This window comes from Xyrauchen texanus, chromosome 45 (assembly GCF_025860055.1).
Source record: "Xyrauchen texanus isolate HMW12.3.18 chromosome 45, RBS_HiC_50CHRs, whole genome shotgun sequence".
Taxonomy (NCBI): domain Eukaryota; kingdom Metazoa; phylum Chordata; class Actinopteri; order Cypriniformes; family Catostomidae; genus Xyrauchen; species Xyrauchen texanus.
In genome coordinates, this window is record NC_068320.1 from 10026767 (window position 1) to 10045052 (window position 18286).

Genomic DNA, 18286 nt, shown 5'->3' on the forward strand with positions numbered 1-18286 from the left:
ATTGTTTAGAACAAAAGATTTTGTACGTCTTTGTACATTTTTATAACACAATTCCTGAGCAAAACAGTTATCTGATGACAAATTAAGTTAAGTGTCAAAATATTGGTATCAGCATTGGTATAGGCCAATAGTTATTTGTTAAGATCGGCCAAAAATGTTCATATCGGTGCATCCCTAGTTTTACATTGACTTTACAATTTGATCTTGATTAGCAATGCAAATGTGTTTTTCTCATTTAGCATTACATTTTGTGATTTATTTACTGTTTCACCAGCTTTCACCAAGCTTTCAAAAAGCTTTTCCCAAAACCCCATGATTTCAGCCCTTTACACAAAGAGGCGAATCTGTCAGCCATATTAAAGGCCACTCTTACTGGGCAGCTGCCTCGTCTTCACTGAAAGCTTTCGCTTAGGCCATAATTGTTCCTGAAGCTTGCCTAGCATCAGACCTCTGACTCACGGCTGTTAAAACCCTCTCTCCAGCCTAGACTCTCTTTTTCTCCACCTCTGACCTGCATACCATCCCGCTGGGGGAATAAAGTGTCCCTTTCATCTCTATGCTTCCAATGGAGCAAACCCAGCCACACGTGACTCAAACCTCACAAAGCATTGAGCCTTCCTAGGCTCTGACCAGCCAGCGCTCCATCACTCCCCTCAGAGGAATATAATTTAATAGAGGCATCTCACTAGTGGCAAGCTCATATTTAAGGCCTGTAAAGGTTGATAAGAACCATTTTGTGCCGCTGTAGACGCTGAGCAATTCTGACACTTTTTTAATGAAAGCTTAGAGAAAAAGAATTATGTTGAATACAACAACACAGCTTGAGTTAAAGAAAATGGACTTGTGTGATGAGTATATTAGCTGTCTTTTTAATCATGCAGTCTGCGGTTGCAATTGGATTACTTTCATCATGTTTGAAAAAAGCAAATACTTCCAATACAAGGTGTAGTTGCAAAGGAGTGAAATTGCATTGGCTGTGCACTAATAGAAGCAAGAAATTCTGTGGTTGCGCAGTCCAATGCAATAAACCCAAGAGCTTATCTTCTTCATCAAGCAAATGTTCCATTTTGAAAGGCACTTTTGTGTTTCTTAATTAAAAAAATCTAAAACCTAGAAAGAAAGAGAAACATTTTCCAATTAACTCTATTGCGTAAGTGTCTATTGTCCTTTGGGAGTGCACAGCAAGCATGTGCTCTTTAACTTCAAGTAGTTATCTCTTATTTCAACATGTACATGCATGCACAAACTCTCAGCTGGGAGTGCAAAATGAGGTTGCGTAGTTGGATCCGCCTGCACAGCCAATCAGAGATGAGCATATTCCAAATCCAGCAAGGCTGTGGTGCATGGTTTTGTGTATCCAGACACAAACTAGAACAATGATACAATTGCTCAAGGATGCCAATGAGTAAACTGTGCCATCTAGCTACTGGATTCTTGCTACTGGTTCGACCTCATTCAATCGAGTGTGTAAATGTGATCTTGAGCACACTTGTTCGCTCTCCACCTCTTCTGTGACAAAGAAATACAGCATAACACTTGGCTCAGACAAAAATCTTACCAATCAGCTTTTAGAAGCCATGCCAGGGCATAGAGAGAATAGTGACTCTGAGATTGGCGTCTTAGATTTACAAAAGAACCGTATCATTGGCTTACAGTGCAGGGCTGCAATAGATGGGTTTTCTCACCAAATTAGTACTATGGTAACATTATGACACGTTTCAAACATAAATGTTCACACTGAAATCACTATGGTTGTCCTTGTTTTTTTCTGCATATGCCAAAATCCCACGACTTTAATATTTGACATTTAATATTTTGAGTGTGATAAGTTCTTAATTAAAAAATCATATTTTCTTATTCAAGTACAATGGGGTCCAAAATTCTGAAATCACAGTGAATCATTTTCTTTTCTCATTACAAACACTATTGTCTGCATAGTCAGTGTTGGGTGTAATCTGATTACAAAGTAATGAGTAATTGTAATTCATTTTAAGTAAAAAAGGTAGTGCAAATTGTACATTTTGTAATTAATCTGATCATTTGTATTAAAAACATAAATTTAAAAGTAATCTGATTATAATGTTTAGGGAAGGGTTAGGCTAGGGTTAAGGTTAGGTAATTTGTAGTGGATTACTTAAAGTATTTTGAGTAACTAACCCAACACTGTCATTTACAAAAATGTTAATTTTATTATATTTTATTTATTTATTCATTTAATGGTTAAACTCACAACTATGACACAACAGCATGATGTAAATTTCCATGAAGCGCTTCAACGGGCGCAGAGCCGACAAAAAAGCCTCTGGTAAGAAACCTCTTATTTTTGTTGAAACCAGTTTGGGTGTAAAGAGCAGCATCTCTAGTTTGGCTTGATATGCCACTTTAAAAAATACATACATTTTTTCTTGTTAGTGCGCTGATAAACACGATGTACACATACTTGAATTTTGGGACATTATTCCCTAAAATGCGGAAAAAACATTCTAGTTATATTGAAAAAAGTTCAACATTAACACACCTGCAGATAATTTTGCTTCATTATAATATAAGTTTTGTTATCATTTATTTTGTTATCTCTGTACAATATGGTTCTATTCATTAACATTAGTAAATGCATTTCTATATTTACTGTGCATTTTCACATTGAGAATCAATGGGTTCATCCAAAAGCCGAAAAACTGTGCTTTCAGAGGCTTTATATGGAGTTAGGATGAAAAAAAGGTGCATCTCAAACTGTTATGAGACCAGTGCAGACAGATAGCATGCTGGAGATGAAGTCGTTTACTAAATAGGGAGCAAGGGAGCATCCAATAACTTTCCTATGCAGCTAAGTGCATTCACTGCTAAAATCCGGTCAAAAGTTCAGTTACCAGACTGCTTCGAGCTGACAGAAAGTCTATGGTAACTCAGATAACAACTCTGTACAATTGTAGTGAGCAGAATAGCATCTCAGAATGCACAACACGTCGAAACTTGAAGCGGATGTTGGGTTCAACTTCTATCAGCCAAGAACAGAAAGCATCTGTTTCCTGTTCTAAACTGACAGTAGTGGTACCCGGAGGGGTCTTCTGCTGCTGTAGCCCATCCGCATCAATGTTCGACATGCTCTTTACACTCTTGAGACTGTTGTGTGTGAAAATCCCAGAAGATCAGCAGTTACAGAAATACTCAAACCTGCACATCTGGCACCAACAATCATGCCACGGTTGAAATCACTGAAATCTAAATTGTCCCCATTCTGATGGTTGATGTGAACAAAAACTGAGGCTCCTGACCCTTATCAGCTGACTTTATACATTACACTGCTGCCACACAATTGGCTGATTAGATAATCGCATTAATTAGCTTGTTTGTCTTGATTGTTTTGAGCACTAAACAAGTTCTGAACACGTAAATACAATAAATGAAACCCAAAACCATTTTTTAATTTCCGGATAAAGTGTTCAATATAGTCTCAGACGTTTAGACCCCAGCTGTATCGAGTATAAACTAAAGGTACTGGGGAGGTACGATTTGTTTCATCTGCAAATAAATAATTAAAACAGTTATAACAAGTGGTACCATGACTAATTTCTACAAAGCTACAAGCAATATAATTAATGAAGAAATAAATATAAAACAAATTAATCTCTCATTTACATGGAACACAATGATTCGAGTAAACTAGTCAACAAAATTTTGACACCATGCTGAGATTCACTTTGGGCAGCTCAGCTCATATTCTCATTATTTATCTGTTCTTAATGTAATATGAGCATCTCTGGCTGGCGAGGTTGTGTACCTTGCTAACATGAAGCTAACGGTTACATGATGTATCCCCAGGGGTCTTGCAGTGGGGCCTAGTTACCCACACACACACTTGTTACCATACTTCCAAACAAAATGAAAAACGTGATTTCTTAACAGGTGTGATTTGACTGAGAGCGAGGCGTGATTAGAGCAGTAGTGAGCGTACGGGCCAGGCGGAGGGTACGATGATCCATCGGTGTAATACACCACACACTGGCAACCCAAACTAATGTGTTGTGACAGCATGCTGTTGGTCAATTAACCCTGGTACTAGAGCATGTTTTACAACATGAGAGAAAGACAACCCTTGCAAAGATACTGTCTGCATTAAGGAAAATTACTTAAAGGGATTTTGTTTCGTTATCGTCCAGTTTTAAGTGAGTGGTAATTTCAATATGCATGTAGGAAAGTTTGAAACTTTAATATATCAAAAGAAAGAGATGGACAGCTACTGCTAGTGCTCGTAACTGTGACACAGACTCAGGTTGATTGGGATCCATGAGCAGTCTTTTATTTAAGGGCTGGGTTCAGGTCAATAAACAGGCAAGGCTCAGATATGGGGCAGACTGGAGTGTAGAGGCAATAGAGCTCGTAGTCAGGCAGGCAGAGGATCGGGGCAGGCAGCAGATATCGAAGACGGGTAGACTGGCGTAAGTGACAAGGGCTGGCGGTAGGTAATCGTGGTCGTAGACAGGCAGGGTAAGAACACAGGAGATCAAGTAGCAGGTTGATAATTAAACGCTCAGTAATGCAGCCGAAACAAACAAGACTTCGCAGTGAAAGCACAGACACGCGTGATTTAAATAGCGTGGCGATAATGGGAAACAGCTGCGTGCAATCGAGCCAGGTATTTGGGGTTATGGGAAGTGTGGTTAGAACTCGGGTGAATTAGATCTCCGGTGGCCGGTTGAGGAGGCGCCTTCACCGGCGTCCGTGACAGTAACGTTGTGACAACTGAATTGTTCCATACTGGTTAACATTCACAGTGTTGGGAAGCTACTTGGAAACTGCATCTGAAGATATAATTGTATTGTTTTGTATTGTATTTATTGATTTATTAATAGTACTTTTGAGGCATCAAAACAATGAGAAATCTTTATTTATGAGAATCTTGAACAGCTTTTTTGGAATATCAACAGTTTAACTAGAGTAGAAAACATCGTAATTCATACAATTAAGTCGAAAACACAGTGATAAACAGCAGCATTTAACTTAATAATAAATTTTTTTTTTAATTATTGTAAAAAACATAATACCCACAATCTGTATATCCCAACTAGAAATAATGTGTAAAATCTACACCAGGAATCAAATGAATCTGTGAATCATTTTTAATTGAAATTAACTGTCTGAAGGAACCGATTTAGATTACAAGTACAGATTCACCTAAAAGAATCACATCTGATTTTTGATTCAGTTCGTGCTGTAAAGGTGCTTGTAAAATGTTCTGTAACAAAAATAGTAACATCGTTTGTCCCAAAAAATTATCTCGTTATTGAAAAAGCTACACTAGGTATCACTTTATTTTAAGGGTCCACAATAATTCACTAAGCATGAATAATGCAGTAATTAATAATTAACTAAATGCAATTAAGGCTATTTTAGCCATAATTAAGACCTCATTAAATGTCTTATTTTTGTATAGAATGTAATTATTGCTTTATTTCAGAGATACATTAAACAGTAAATCAAGTTTACTAAACAAAATTAAGCCAGTAATTAAGGTGAATTAGTAGTGCTGACAGTCGATTAAAATAATTGTTCATAGTTAATCATGATTCATTTCTGATTTTGAAAGTTCTGAAATTTGACTCTGCTGTATACAGTATAATTATGTTCTTGTCAAAATACATTTATTTCCATTTTAGGTAAGAAAGCAAAATAATATGCAACAATATAATGCTTAATTTACATTTTCCAAACAAAGTCTTCCACAGTATAAAGATAGAAATGCACTAAAATATCACCAATTCAGGTAACATTAAACATTTCACAAAGTCTAAGTGGGAGGATGACTAATTGAAATAACTAGTCCCCCATGGGTTGCATATTCACTACAATGGGAACTACATCTCTTAAACTCTAATCCTCCACATTATTATTCACCCAGCATGGAGTCAATGGCTGCGTCTCATTTGGAAATCTGCGTCCTCCAGAGGAGTTTGTTGGCCGCATACTTCATCGAGGCGGTCTCATTTCAGAAAAGCGAGTAAGACTCTCCGAATGCAGCCTTCGAATGAGACCTTCTTTCTTTCATGGGAATTCGGAGGATGCAAGAGGTGTATCCTTTGTGAATTCTCACAACCCACAATTCTTTGCTTCAATGGAAATGTCAAAAAAATAAATAAAGCCAATTTGCACATAAATATGATGTTCAAACGCAAGGAATGTTAATTCCCAAGTACCTCAGTGGATGGGTGCAGAGTACATAATATGAATAATTATATTAATATATAATTAAAATAGTTCAAGTTTTAGACTAAAAGTGCACCTGTAAAATCTATTTTCTTTTCTCTTTACATCTTTATAACTATATATATATCTAATGTACCTCATACATTCACATCCAAAGGGAATTTGTTACCTTATCACTCAAGTCAAGTCAAGTGGTTTGACTTGACTTCTCACTCGACGTGCTCACGCTAGTTAAAGAGTGGCGTGCTGTTATAGCAACCATGTTACGTTCCGTTTCCATTCATCCTACGAAGGCCGTCTTGAGACTTGTTTAAAGGAGGATGCTCGGTATATTGTGGCCTTCAAAGGACACATCCTACCTTGAACGCAGCCTTCGAAACAAGACACAGCTAATGTCAGCATCAACCGTGGCTCTCCACACGAAAAGGGCTGCTCACAACATCTCATTCTGTGTTTTCGTGATAGTTAAGACACGTGCATCTGTGGTAATTAAATACAGAGGCTGCAAAGTACTTGCTTTCTGTCACAAGTCCAATATGGGCTTATTTTTTACATACACATAGCGTTAAGAGATCCCTTCCCATCGCTGTGTGTGCTTGTGGTGTGTCTGTCAACGTAACGACTCCGGGCCAAAGATTCTGCCCTTCCAACCAGTGTTTATGCTGGTTTATGCTTTGTTAATGGTAAATGCGTTAATCGCAATTTAAAAAAATTTAACTGTTAAACGTTTTAAATAACAGCTCTACTAATTAAGGATGGGCATTTCAAATAATGTGGTAGTCGTGTCCTCCAACTAATAAAACAATTTGATATAAAACATATACATTTATATATAATAAAACAGTAATTGAGCAGATCTCTATTACTAATAAATTACTAAAATCTTTGATTAAAAACAACTTGATACCCTGTTCTAAAGTGCAAATTGTACATATTCAATGTTTGTGCATTATTGTGGACACGTAAAATAAAGTGTTTCCGCTACACTATTTTGAAAACAGCTGAACTACTTTCACACAACTTAAACATTTTGTCAAGTTAGTAGCGTCTCAATCCTATTAGTTAGTTATTTTTCGAAACTGGATGTCTCTTCCAAACAAATCAACAAACTGATATTTGGATTGAAAAAGAAAGCAGACTGTGATAACAGTTTGTGTGATATTGCAAGCAGATTAATATCCACCATCTCATATCCTCACCAGCATTCAGATCAGATCATATCTTTTGTTATTACAGCCGGTGACGTTGTTCGGTCTGTGATGTACGAAGCATTCAGATGGTGAGTGACACCACCGATGAGACTTAGACAAAAGGCAGATAATAATGATAATGGGGCTCAAAATATCAAAGAAGACAGCTTTGAGGAACAACACAACAAACCCACACCCTTATTTTCAGTCCCATTTGTCCTTCTTTCCCATCTGCTGACTGCTAATTGGATGTTGGTTATCCCATTTGTCAGGATAATGGGTTTAGTGAGAAATATTTGCCTTTTTTCATCTTTTCTCATAATGTTTGTTTACTACTCTAATGCAGTTTTAACCTGTTTTAAAATAGATTATTTCTCTTCCAACGCTGGAGCTAGAAGTCTTAGGAAGTAGGCAGAAGGAGAGGGCTGGGACTTTATTTTTGTTTGTTTACATAATTGAATTTTAAGGGAGCTGAGTTGGCGGGCCTGGTAACCTTCAGATCTCCTCCGGGAGGGTTTTTGGGGCAGAAGGGAGAGGGGAAGTGAGGGAGATGGGATCAGGTCAAAGGTCAGCAGAATGGGAGGGCTAGCTGCTCCATCTGTCAGACTGTTGGCTGTGGTTGTGGTTGGCAACCTTCTCCAGTTCGCCTCCTGTTACAAACCACAACTGAGAATTTTTACACATTGGCAAACAACACAAACCCAGTGAACAACTCTAACACACACCATACTTCACAAACATGGAGACCTAGCAACTTGTCTTGTTTTGGTGTTTCTGTAGCTTAACTAATAGAGCACACAACATCAAGGTTATGGGTTCCCAGGGACCAAACATACTGATAAACAACTGATAGATTTTTGAGCCAAGAGAATTTTCAATGGATCACTTGAAATCGAAAAACAAATTGATTGCCTCAACTACAGTGCAAAGCAAGCACAACATGTGTCCTTGGTCAAGACAGACAGACACAGAACATGGAGCGTGAGTGTCCGGATCCCGACACAGACCGGAACTGAACCAGACAGGAAGTCAGGATCTAGACACCATGCTTACGGCAGGGCGTATTCAACCGAAACCGTGCGCTCATACAAAGACAGATAATGAAACACTAGACAGAACATGGGACGATGATGCCATGGTCCTGTCAGACAAAAACCCAAGCTGACAGAGTGACAGGACCGTGCCATTAACACGAGAAGTGCTACAACATCTTTGCTTTTTATTCACTTTTACACAAATCATGACTACAATGGCTGATTATGACTTTATACACATGTATTTTTTGCTCTATTACTCACATACTAATATGTTATGACATCAGAAGACCTTTACTATAACGCATAATTTGAAAAACTATATATTTTAATGCTTATAATACAGAACCACCTACATTTACACTCTTATACCTATTTGATTATCTTCCACGGTAGCTCACATGGTGTTGGAGGCCAGTCAAGTATGCAAGCTGACACACGAAAGTGTCATAGAAGTGATACGAGATGACGTGGTTCCTTCAAAGAATTTGCGTTTCATATCATATTTCATTTTACAAAACTATCAGTTAGGTTAAGGGGTTGGTTTAGGGTAAGGATGTCTGTTTTGTTCACCACTCATTTGATTTTTTAGAACACTAATGGTTAGTTTTAGGTTAAAGTTTTAGGTAAGAGAGGTACGTTTTATTCATTAAAACCTGACTATTATTCACCTTATATGATTATGACACCATTTCACTCGCTTTTTGCTGGACAATTCACTTGGAAACTGCAGCTAAACATGTAATGAAGCACATCATTTCATTTTTCACAAATGTTGCCATAGTCATGTCATTATAAAGTTACGAAAGACGGTTTCATATGGTTCCTCGGTAGCCGCAGGTTCTGTATTTTTAATTGGAGAAAGGTGGCTGCATAAACGGGTGAACGTGGCTATTTCAAGCTCATTTAGCCGCTTTTTCTAGCATGACTACTTATGTCACACACTGCACAAAATAAAAATATTGGTAACACTTTACAATAAGGTTCCATTTGTTAACATTAGTTAATGCATCAGGTATCATGAATAAACAATAAACAATACATTTTTTACATAATTTATTAATCTTTGTTAATGTTAAATAACAGTTAATAAAAATACAATTGTTCATTGTTAGTTAATAGTGCAACTAATGTTGACAAATACAACTTTGGATTAAAAAAAATGTATTACTATATGTTGAACTAAGATGAATTAATGGTTAATAAGTATTGTTCATAGATAATTCTAACTAATGTTGCTAACTAACGTTAACACATGAAACCTCGAGTATTTACGCTGACTACCACCCTTGTAGTCGAAATCCAGGGCGTGCTGAATGATCCCATCCAGGTCTCCTAAGCAACCAAACTGGCCCGGTTGCTAGGGAGGGTAGAGTCACATGGGGTAACCTCCTTGTGTTCACGATTAGGGGTTTTTGCTCTCAATGGGGTAAGTTGTGCATGGATCACCGAGAGTAGCATGAGCCTCCACATGCTGTGAGTCTCTGCAGTGTCATGCACAACGAGCCACATGATAAGATGCATGAATTTATTGTCTCAGAAGCGGAGGCAACTGAGACTTGTTCTCTGCCACCCAGATTGAGGTGAGTAACCGCACCACCACGAGGACTTACTAAGTAGTGGGAAGTGGGCATTCCAAATTGGGAGGAGGGTATACAATTGGGAAAAAGGGGATAAAAAAACAAAAAAAAAAACAAATGGATCCTTATTGTAAAGTGTTACCAAAATATTTGATCTTTTTGTGGCTGCTGCATGTTATTGACCATCTCATAGAGATTTTCAATTGAGATTTATCAATCGCTCACTGTTCCCTAGTGCATTTTGTGGCAATGACTGTATATGGAATAGTGAATGACTAAGCAATTTCACATTTAGGCTGAGTTCTATTTGTGGTTAAACCACTGATCTATATTATAGAACTGGGTTGCTGATGATGTCATAACATTGAAGCCAATGCACCACCATGTTGCTATGCCCAAACATTCCAGTGTGCCTACTGAATTAATTGAAAATATTCTCATTCCAGTAAGTAAAACAGCCATTCAAACATCAATATTATATGTGAAATCTGCCAGTACATCCCTACAATGCAGAAATTCTACATTTGTAATTATTAATTTAGTTAAAGTTTGAAAGTTTTATTCCTGTATTGTATATATCTATATCAAACTGTATACCTCCAACTAACTTCAGTGTTGACCAAATCATCTCAATGTAAACAAGTTCACAGAAACTAAAGTCAGATACAACAGACATTTTTCAGACATATTTCTTGCAAACATCATAGAATTCACATTTAGATTTCTTGGAATAATGGGAAAATGAACCACATTCATTTGTAGTTACTGTGCACAGCTCAAGATGTCTGTGAAGTTTGCTTTCTAACATCTATAAAATTAGAATGATTCTAGTGTTTGATAGAACATCTCTTAAATTTGCTCAGATCAAGGAGCATTGTTTTAGGGACCACAGTACACAGTGCGCAAGAGTGCCTTTCAGAGGCTGGACGAGGTGTGTTTATTATTCATATTAATTGTGGCAGAACTGAATTAGGTCTCAAACCTTCTTTCGCAAAGAGGTTAATTATCATGAAAAACAGATGCCTTGAGCTTGAGCAGTGGCGCGCTGGGAGAATCACAAAAGCAGTTGCGCTGCAGTCACTTTAATTTGCCGCTCAGAGTCAACTGCGCTGTGCAACTACAACGGTACAAAGTACAGAGTTATCGTTAATTAAAGTTGAACTCAGCCGATAGGATTTGTGGTTTAATATTGATTACCACAAAAACATATTTCGACTCATCCCTCCTTTTCTTTCAAATCAGCAAAAATCTGGATTACAGTGAGACACATACAATGGAAGTGAATGAGGCCAATCAGTAAACTTTAAAAAACTGACAGTTTCAAAAGTATAGCCACAAGATATGATTTTAGTGTGATAAAATTGCTTAATAACTTCTGTTCAAAGAATACAGCCAATTTTATAACTTAATTTAACAACATTGCAGCTCAAATAACACATGAGTTTAACAGAATAATTCAAGTAGGTGCTTTTATAAAATTACAAGCTTCACATTTCTGCCTTTACACCCTGCAAAAATAATCCCCATTCAATTCCACTGTAAGTGATTCACTGTGACATTTTTGCTTTTTTTAAAGAAAAGGAGAGACGATTCAAAATGATCTCTTGTGATAATCAACATTATGCCACAAATACTGTTGATTGAGCTGAACTTGCATTGAACCCGAAATATTCCCTGAAGTTTCAGTATAGTTTTTATTTTAGTTTAGTATTTATGGCTACCAGAGTTAATGCATTAACTTATATCATTTAAACATGTTTAATGACATGACATTTCTCAGGGATGTCTGGAGCTATCACTATCCGGTAGTGCATTGAAGGTGATTCAATTAATGGAGTTGCATTGAAAATGATTCAAATATCATTTTATTTAATTTTGTTTTAGAGTCATGAAAGTATTTATTTTGATTTAAGTTAGCGAAAAATTTTCAGTTAGTTTCCGTTAGTGCTAACAACACTACAGCTGGGCTTGTCAACCAGCCTCAAAACTTGAGAGGAAACATTTCCAAAGAGGAACCGTGACAAAATGAGTGTGGCGTACTGTGAGCTACCTGTCAGAGTGATTCTGCACGGAGGACCATTTGTGAAGGGTGGCGTGGAAGCGATGTGACTGTGAGGGTTGAGGAAATGTTCGTAATCACAGGTTATGCAAAAGCCCTTCTGAATATGTGTCACCATCTGAGAGCGTGAGCTAAATTGCTACAAAAACAAATTGCCCATTCATTTACATTAACCCTTGTCTACAATACTAGGGAGTAATTGTTGAAGGATGACTGTGGCATGAAAATATCTCTCTCAAGATACATTAGACCTCCCTGGGAGATTTTTTTTTTTCGTAACCAAAATATCCATCTAATTAAAAATGTACAATTCATCAAGCTTATTATTGAGCTTAACAACATGCTCCCGTCAGACTCAGCAGGAATAAACTGTTAGACAAAGTCGAGTTTCTTGTGCACTTTTAAATCTGTCACTTACATGCAACAGTCACGAAAACAAATTAGCTGTTCATTTACATTTACATAAAGTAATTGCTGACGTAGGTCTGTGGTATGAAAACAGCCGTCTAAAAGTATATAACACCTCCCTGAGTGACTTTTTTTTTATCCAACATGACAGATTAAAGTGAAGTGTTGATTATAAATAGCCTATTTTCTATTCAGTAGTGAAAAAAATTAAATGTAATTAATAATGAATTTTCAGAATAATATTTGTATGGTCTGCCTATTATCATGCTTATTAGAGTATTGAGACATTAGCTTAGCAACATGCTAACATCAAAATCAACTGAAATACACTGTGAGAATTGCTGCCTTTGAAAAGCACATGAAATCTGTCACTTCTCCAAAGTTGCTATGAAAACAAATCTAATATTGTGCTTATTAGAGTATTGACAATTTAGCTTAGCAACATGCTAACATCAAAATCAACTGAAATACACTGTGAGAATTGCTGCCTTTGAAAAGCACATGAAATCTGTCACTTCTCCAAAGTTGCTATGAAAACAAATCTAATATTGTGCTTATTAGAGTATTGACAATTTAGCTTAGCAACATGCTAACATCAAAATCAACTGAAATACACTGTGAGAATTGATGCCTTTGAAAAGCACATGAAATATGTCACTTCTCCAAAGTTGCTATGAAAACAAATCTAATATTGTGCTTATTAGATTATTGACAATTTAGCTTAGCAACATGCTAACATCACACTCAATTACAGTAGAATAAACTGAGTGTTGATGCCTTTGAAAATCAATTAAAAACCATCACTTATGCAAAATTGCTACAAAAACAAATTACCCATTTGTTTACATTTACACTCAGTCTACAGTACCAGGGAGGAATTCTTGATGTATGACAGCGGCATAGAAATAGATCTCATACCCAATTCATCTTCATGTTTTGTCTACATAGCACATTGACAGACAGGCAGAAGGGATGGAGCTCAGTAAATCTTTATCAACACTACACTGTATCGGTCTGTGCTTCTCTGGTTTTGCCGTGCTAGATGGTAGATTGTGACAGGTCCATGTGTCTTACTTCTACCGGCAGCACCTGTATATATTCAATATATTGGAATATATAGGCACAAACCAGCTCAAGTATTCCGCATCTGAGCTTGTCCATTCATCACTAACGGTCTGTTGGAATTTCTGGACATCCCGGTCAGAGTTAATCTCATCAGTGAAACACTGACGAAAACATTTGTTGACATTAGTTTTTTATTTTATTTCATCAACGATTACAATTACGTGACTAAAAAGATGCATCATGACAATAATTTTGCGATGATCTTAAGCACACTGTTGACGAAAATATGACGAGAGTAAAATAAAACTACAAGATATTTACAGGGCACGATATAAACAGAAAAAAAAACATCTAGAGAAATATTTGTTTAGAGAAGGTGTTAGAAATGACCATCTATTTTTTTTGGAGTTGAACATGCTGAACACCAGCAAAATGAACCGCTTTAAACAGGTTAATTACGTCACTCAAATGCATCTTTTTTTATACCTGAGATTAATCACTATATCCACAACATACTATACAGTATGTAATATTACAACTTACATCTGCACAGACAATAAAGTGAATCAATAATTGATTGAAGTTTGGTCTTTTACTTTTTTATTTTGTCATTTTGCACATTTTCATCAACTTTTGCTATGAAAAGATATTATTTTCATTGAAAAATTGTCATGTTAGTTGGAGTAAAACTGTCTAAAATGAATGAATACAAGCTTGCATTTCTCAGGAATCTTCCTTATTACAGTCCGGGGGCATTGCGATTAATTGCGTTAATTTTTTTAAATCAACAGCCCTATTAAAAACATGAAATATTTAACACTGGCACGAGTCAATATAGCACCCTTCTACCCCAGGCATTCATCAGCCCAGGCACCAGTTGGCAAGGAGATGTGCGCGTGATGGGGAGGCGGCTAAAACAGTCATTTAAGCCACTGTAATGGAGTGTCTTTTTTTGGCTAGCTCTCAGAAGAGGGCATATCTGTCTGAGTCAAATGCGGCAACCCTTTATTTTACAGTTGTCTGCAGGAAGGCAAAGTGATAATTAATGTGGTGAGTGTGTCTCCGAGCGCGAAAGAAGGGTGGATATGTGCGTGCGGGTGCGAGGACGTGTGAGTTACATTTGTGCAAGCGAGACAGAGATAAGGCTGATGTGAGAAACTGAGAATAAGAGAGAAATATTCTGGCAGAAATGACCAGACACCTATGACAAGGTACAGTAGGTGTAGGATAGGACTGTGATCTTTCTCAGTTGTTTTCAGAATTGTGTGTCATGTCAGGCTTGGTGTCCTTTATGCAACTCTGAATGCTACAGAGTTTAATCCAGCAGTCCAAATAGACGATCGTTCAATCTTCTGCCTTGATCAACTTCAATTCAATTTCAAAACGTAGTGAGATGTCTACCTAGGTAACATTTTTAGGTATCATAGGTGCACTAAATATACAAAAGCTGTTCAGAAGGGAGCAGAATTATGCTGAATTATACCTTGTTTTTGGCCAAACATTGCCAGCATGTGTCCTTTCTAATCCCAAAATTGTGACAAGCTCTTTGAAAATTTTCATTCAAGATGGCAGAACATATATATTTGTTCAATACTCATACAATAGTTCCATTTAATTAGAAATTGACAATTTCGTTCACTATTTTTGTACTTTTTAGTGTATTAAGATGTTAGCTTAGCAACATGCTAACATCAGACACTATAGAGCAAAACCACTCAAACTACTTAATTTATATATTTGTATATCTCAAAATATTTTGCTTAATTTAAACATACTGATTCTTCACTTATAATCAACAACTTTACAAAAGTGTTATAATTTTACCATCATTTTACATTTGTTTAGGTAATTCGCAATGTCTTCAAGACAGATGGTAAGTACACAATCTTGTACCTTTATGAAATCCCTATGGAATAAAATGACATTCAGAACCAGGATGGCTGAAAAAATGGACTGGCACTGTTGCACTCTATTGGAGTGAACTGTGTGTGTAAAAGTTGCTTGTAAACTTCTCTTGAATTGCTGTCTATGGAAAGGATTTAAAGTCAGTGCCTTATGAGCTTTCATTTTAGTAATAATGGAGGAGATGTAGGCAGTAAATAAAAGTGAGGAAGCTCATTTTGTTGGGGAACAGATGTTTTGAGTAAAACTGATGTAACTGAACACTGCTTTAGAGCTTGTACATTGTTGAAACATACAGTATAACCTTCACAAGCGAAACAAGCATAAAATTCTAAACAAACATCTCTTCATCCTACAGAATGGAAGTAAATCTTCTATCAATGTCCCGGCCCTCATATATCTGTGGTGCGGTAAAGTACCATGCATCAACTTGGTGGCCTTAAGTGCAATCTGATACAATCTTTTCATACCAGCCACTTCCTGTCATAGATTCTCTTCCACAAAAGCTAATACATTTATGTTATATTTAGTCATCATCATCTTGCTGGGGTGAAAGGTGGGGCACTATTGAACTAAAGAAATGTACATATGAGCATTACAGATATTTCAACTTGCATGTTTACATGAAAACAACAATATGTGTACAGTTAATAGGTTGATGGTTGGATACAATGTCTGAATTTATTCACTGAGAACTGAGGCAGAGGGCATTGGGACAAACAAAGGCATACAAATCACAAAACTAATTTCTTTGCTTATTTACAATTAGAATGGAAAGGAACATGTTCAGTTGCTGCCTGTTTTTGAAGCTCATTATTGATTAGCACTGACAGTGGGAGTTAAAATATGCAAAAAATAAAACAAATAAAATCAGAATCTGGTAGAGTTTGGTATTCGCTACCAATTTTGGTGCTCAATCAATGCCATCCATTCAGGGTTTAATTAAAGGGAAAGTTCACCCAAAAATGAAAATTTTGTCATAATTTACTCAGCCTTATGTTGTAACTATCCCTTTATATTAAAACAATGCAAACAAATAGACTACACATCCCAGGTAAAATATAACCAAAGTGTTCTACTCAGTTCACTCACGTGGGATTTTGTGCAGTTCATTCATGAACTTGTCTTTGACTTTGGAGAACATCTCATCTTTGGTCTCGCGGGGACCCGGACCTACCGCCTCTGTGTTGTTGCCCGGTACCTCAGGCGCCGCGCTGGGCGCAGGGTTCCCCACCAGAGCCTCCCTTCGACTCATCGCTGGAAGTGGCAGCCAGGCAAAAGCTAAAAGAGAAAAGAAGATAACTTACTGTTATTCATTTGGATTAATAATTAGAAATATCAATTGCACATTCATAATTCTTCCAGTATCTTTGTCTGTAGGTTAATACTGATTGGATTTTCATAGCAAAAGCTGACTTATTTTCATCATTATTGACTCTTATCGCAAAATAAACCATGAAAGGGTCATCAGAACCTGGTCTTATATTACTCTGAAGGGGTTTATATTGCAATAGTAACTCTCTGACAGGGGCTGGACAGGTAACCTTGCATTTTCCCGGTGGGCCGACGCACTTTGGGGCCAATCGGGGAAGACTGGCCATCGGGAGAACCAAGCGGGCCGGTGGGTCGGCCACGAATGTGCCGCAATAAGCTAAAATTAGCCGATCCGTTATGCAGAACGGACAACAAAATGGTGCCGCGATATGCAGAAAAGGACAACAAATTATCGAAACCGATTTTAATTCAAGTCCAGCCCTGTCTCTGACTGTATGCTATCCCATTTATTATATGGCTACTTGTCAATTAAATAAATAATGTAGATTGACATTAAATATTGATCTGAGTTTAGATTATTTCATGTAGAAAGAAAATAAGTGATTCGAGAGACATGAAATTAACAAAGCCAATGTAGGAAATGTAGGAACGTTTTTACATTCATATCTAACCACAGAATCCCACGACTGTCCAATCAGAAACAAGTATTCCAGAGAGCTGTATATTAGAGTGCATTAGTGCCTGTCCACTTCCAGCCATCTTGCTTCCGTGAGTAGTTTTATCATTCATTTTTACCATAGGGATTTCATTAAATCATTCAGAAACTAATTCTATGCCATGAACCAAACCGACCACATCCGAGATGAATTACAGCATTACAAACTTTTGATTTGAAGCTAAAAAAAAAGCATTTAATAAGTGGACAAAAAGACAAAAGGTACAAGACTGTTTACTTAACATCTTTTATGTTTATTGCTAAATATTTATATACAAAAATGGTTTGAAAATATAAGGAGAACGACTATTACTTTATCCCCAGTGGGCCATGGGAGTAGCGGTTGCTGCAGGGCTCTTTTGGCATGCTTTGTTTGTGCAATTCTCTGATTGGTGGATCTTTCTCTGCTGGATCATGGATAGTGTAGTTACTCAGCGCAAATTCCACTATTAAACACAGTTTTTTTAATTAAGAAATAATGTGTACTGATGGCTTTAACAGAAGACTGTACCATTGATAACCAACCTAAGAATCAGTTCCCCTATAGAAAAAAATGAACGGGATTTTTACTTCCAGAACCAGACTGTTGTGCTCTGTGAGACACGGTAAATTAATGTTAGACATTTGAATATGTTTGATAAAGAGAGAAGGTGCATAACAGGTCAGCATGTGAAGGATATGGTGAGAATGAGGAAGACAAGAATACTAGTGTGTAAGGGAGGTGGAGAATGAATTTACAAGAGGTGCTTCACTGCCATATGTTCAGAACGAGCAAACTGTGAGGTGTGTTTAGCTGTTAAACATACTCCTATCCATCCAACCATCCCTCCTTATCTCTCGCTTTCATTTACTCA

The 18286-nt window shown here is 37.0% G+C and overlaps 1 protein-coding gene across 3 annotated transcripts in view; it reads right to left on the reverse strand.

Moving 5' to 3' along the window:
* The window catches only part of LOC127637683 (synaptotagmin-1-like), a 278056-nt gene that overhangs the window by 44447 nt on the left and 215323 nt on the right, over window positions 1–18286 (reverse strand). For all 3 annotated transcript variants that reach the window (XM_052118892.1, XM_052118890.1, XM_052118891.1), the window contains one exon: window positions 16535–16723. In XM_052118892.1, the coding sequence (XP_051974852.1) occupies window positions 16535–16697 (163 nt within the window). In that variant the 5' untranslated portion in view covers window positions 16698–16723. The remainder of the gene's footprint in view (window positions 1–16534; window positions 16724–18286) is intronic.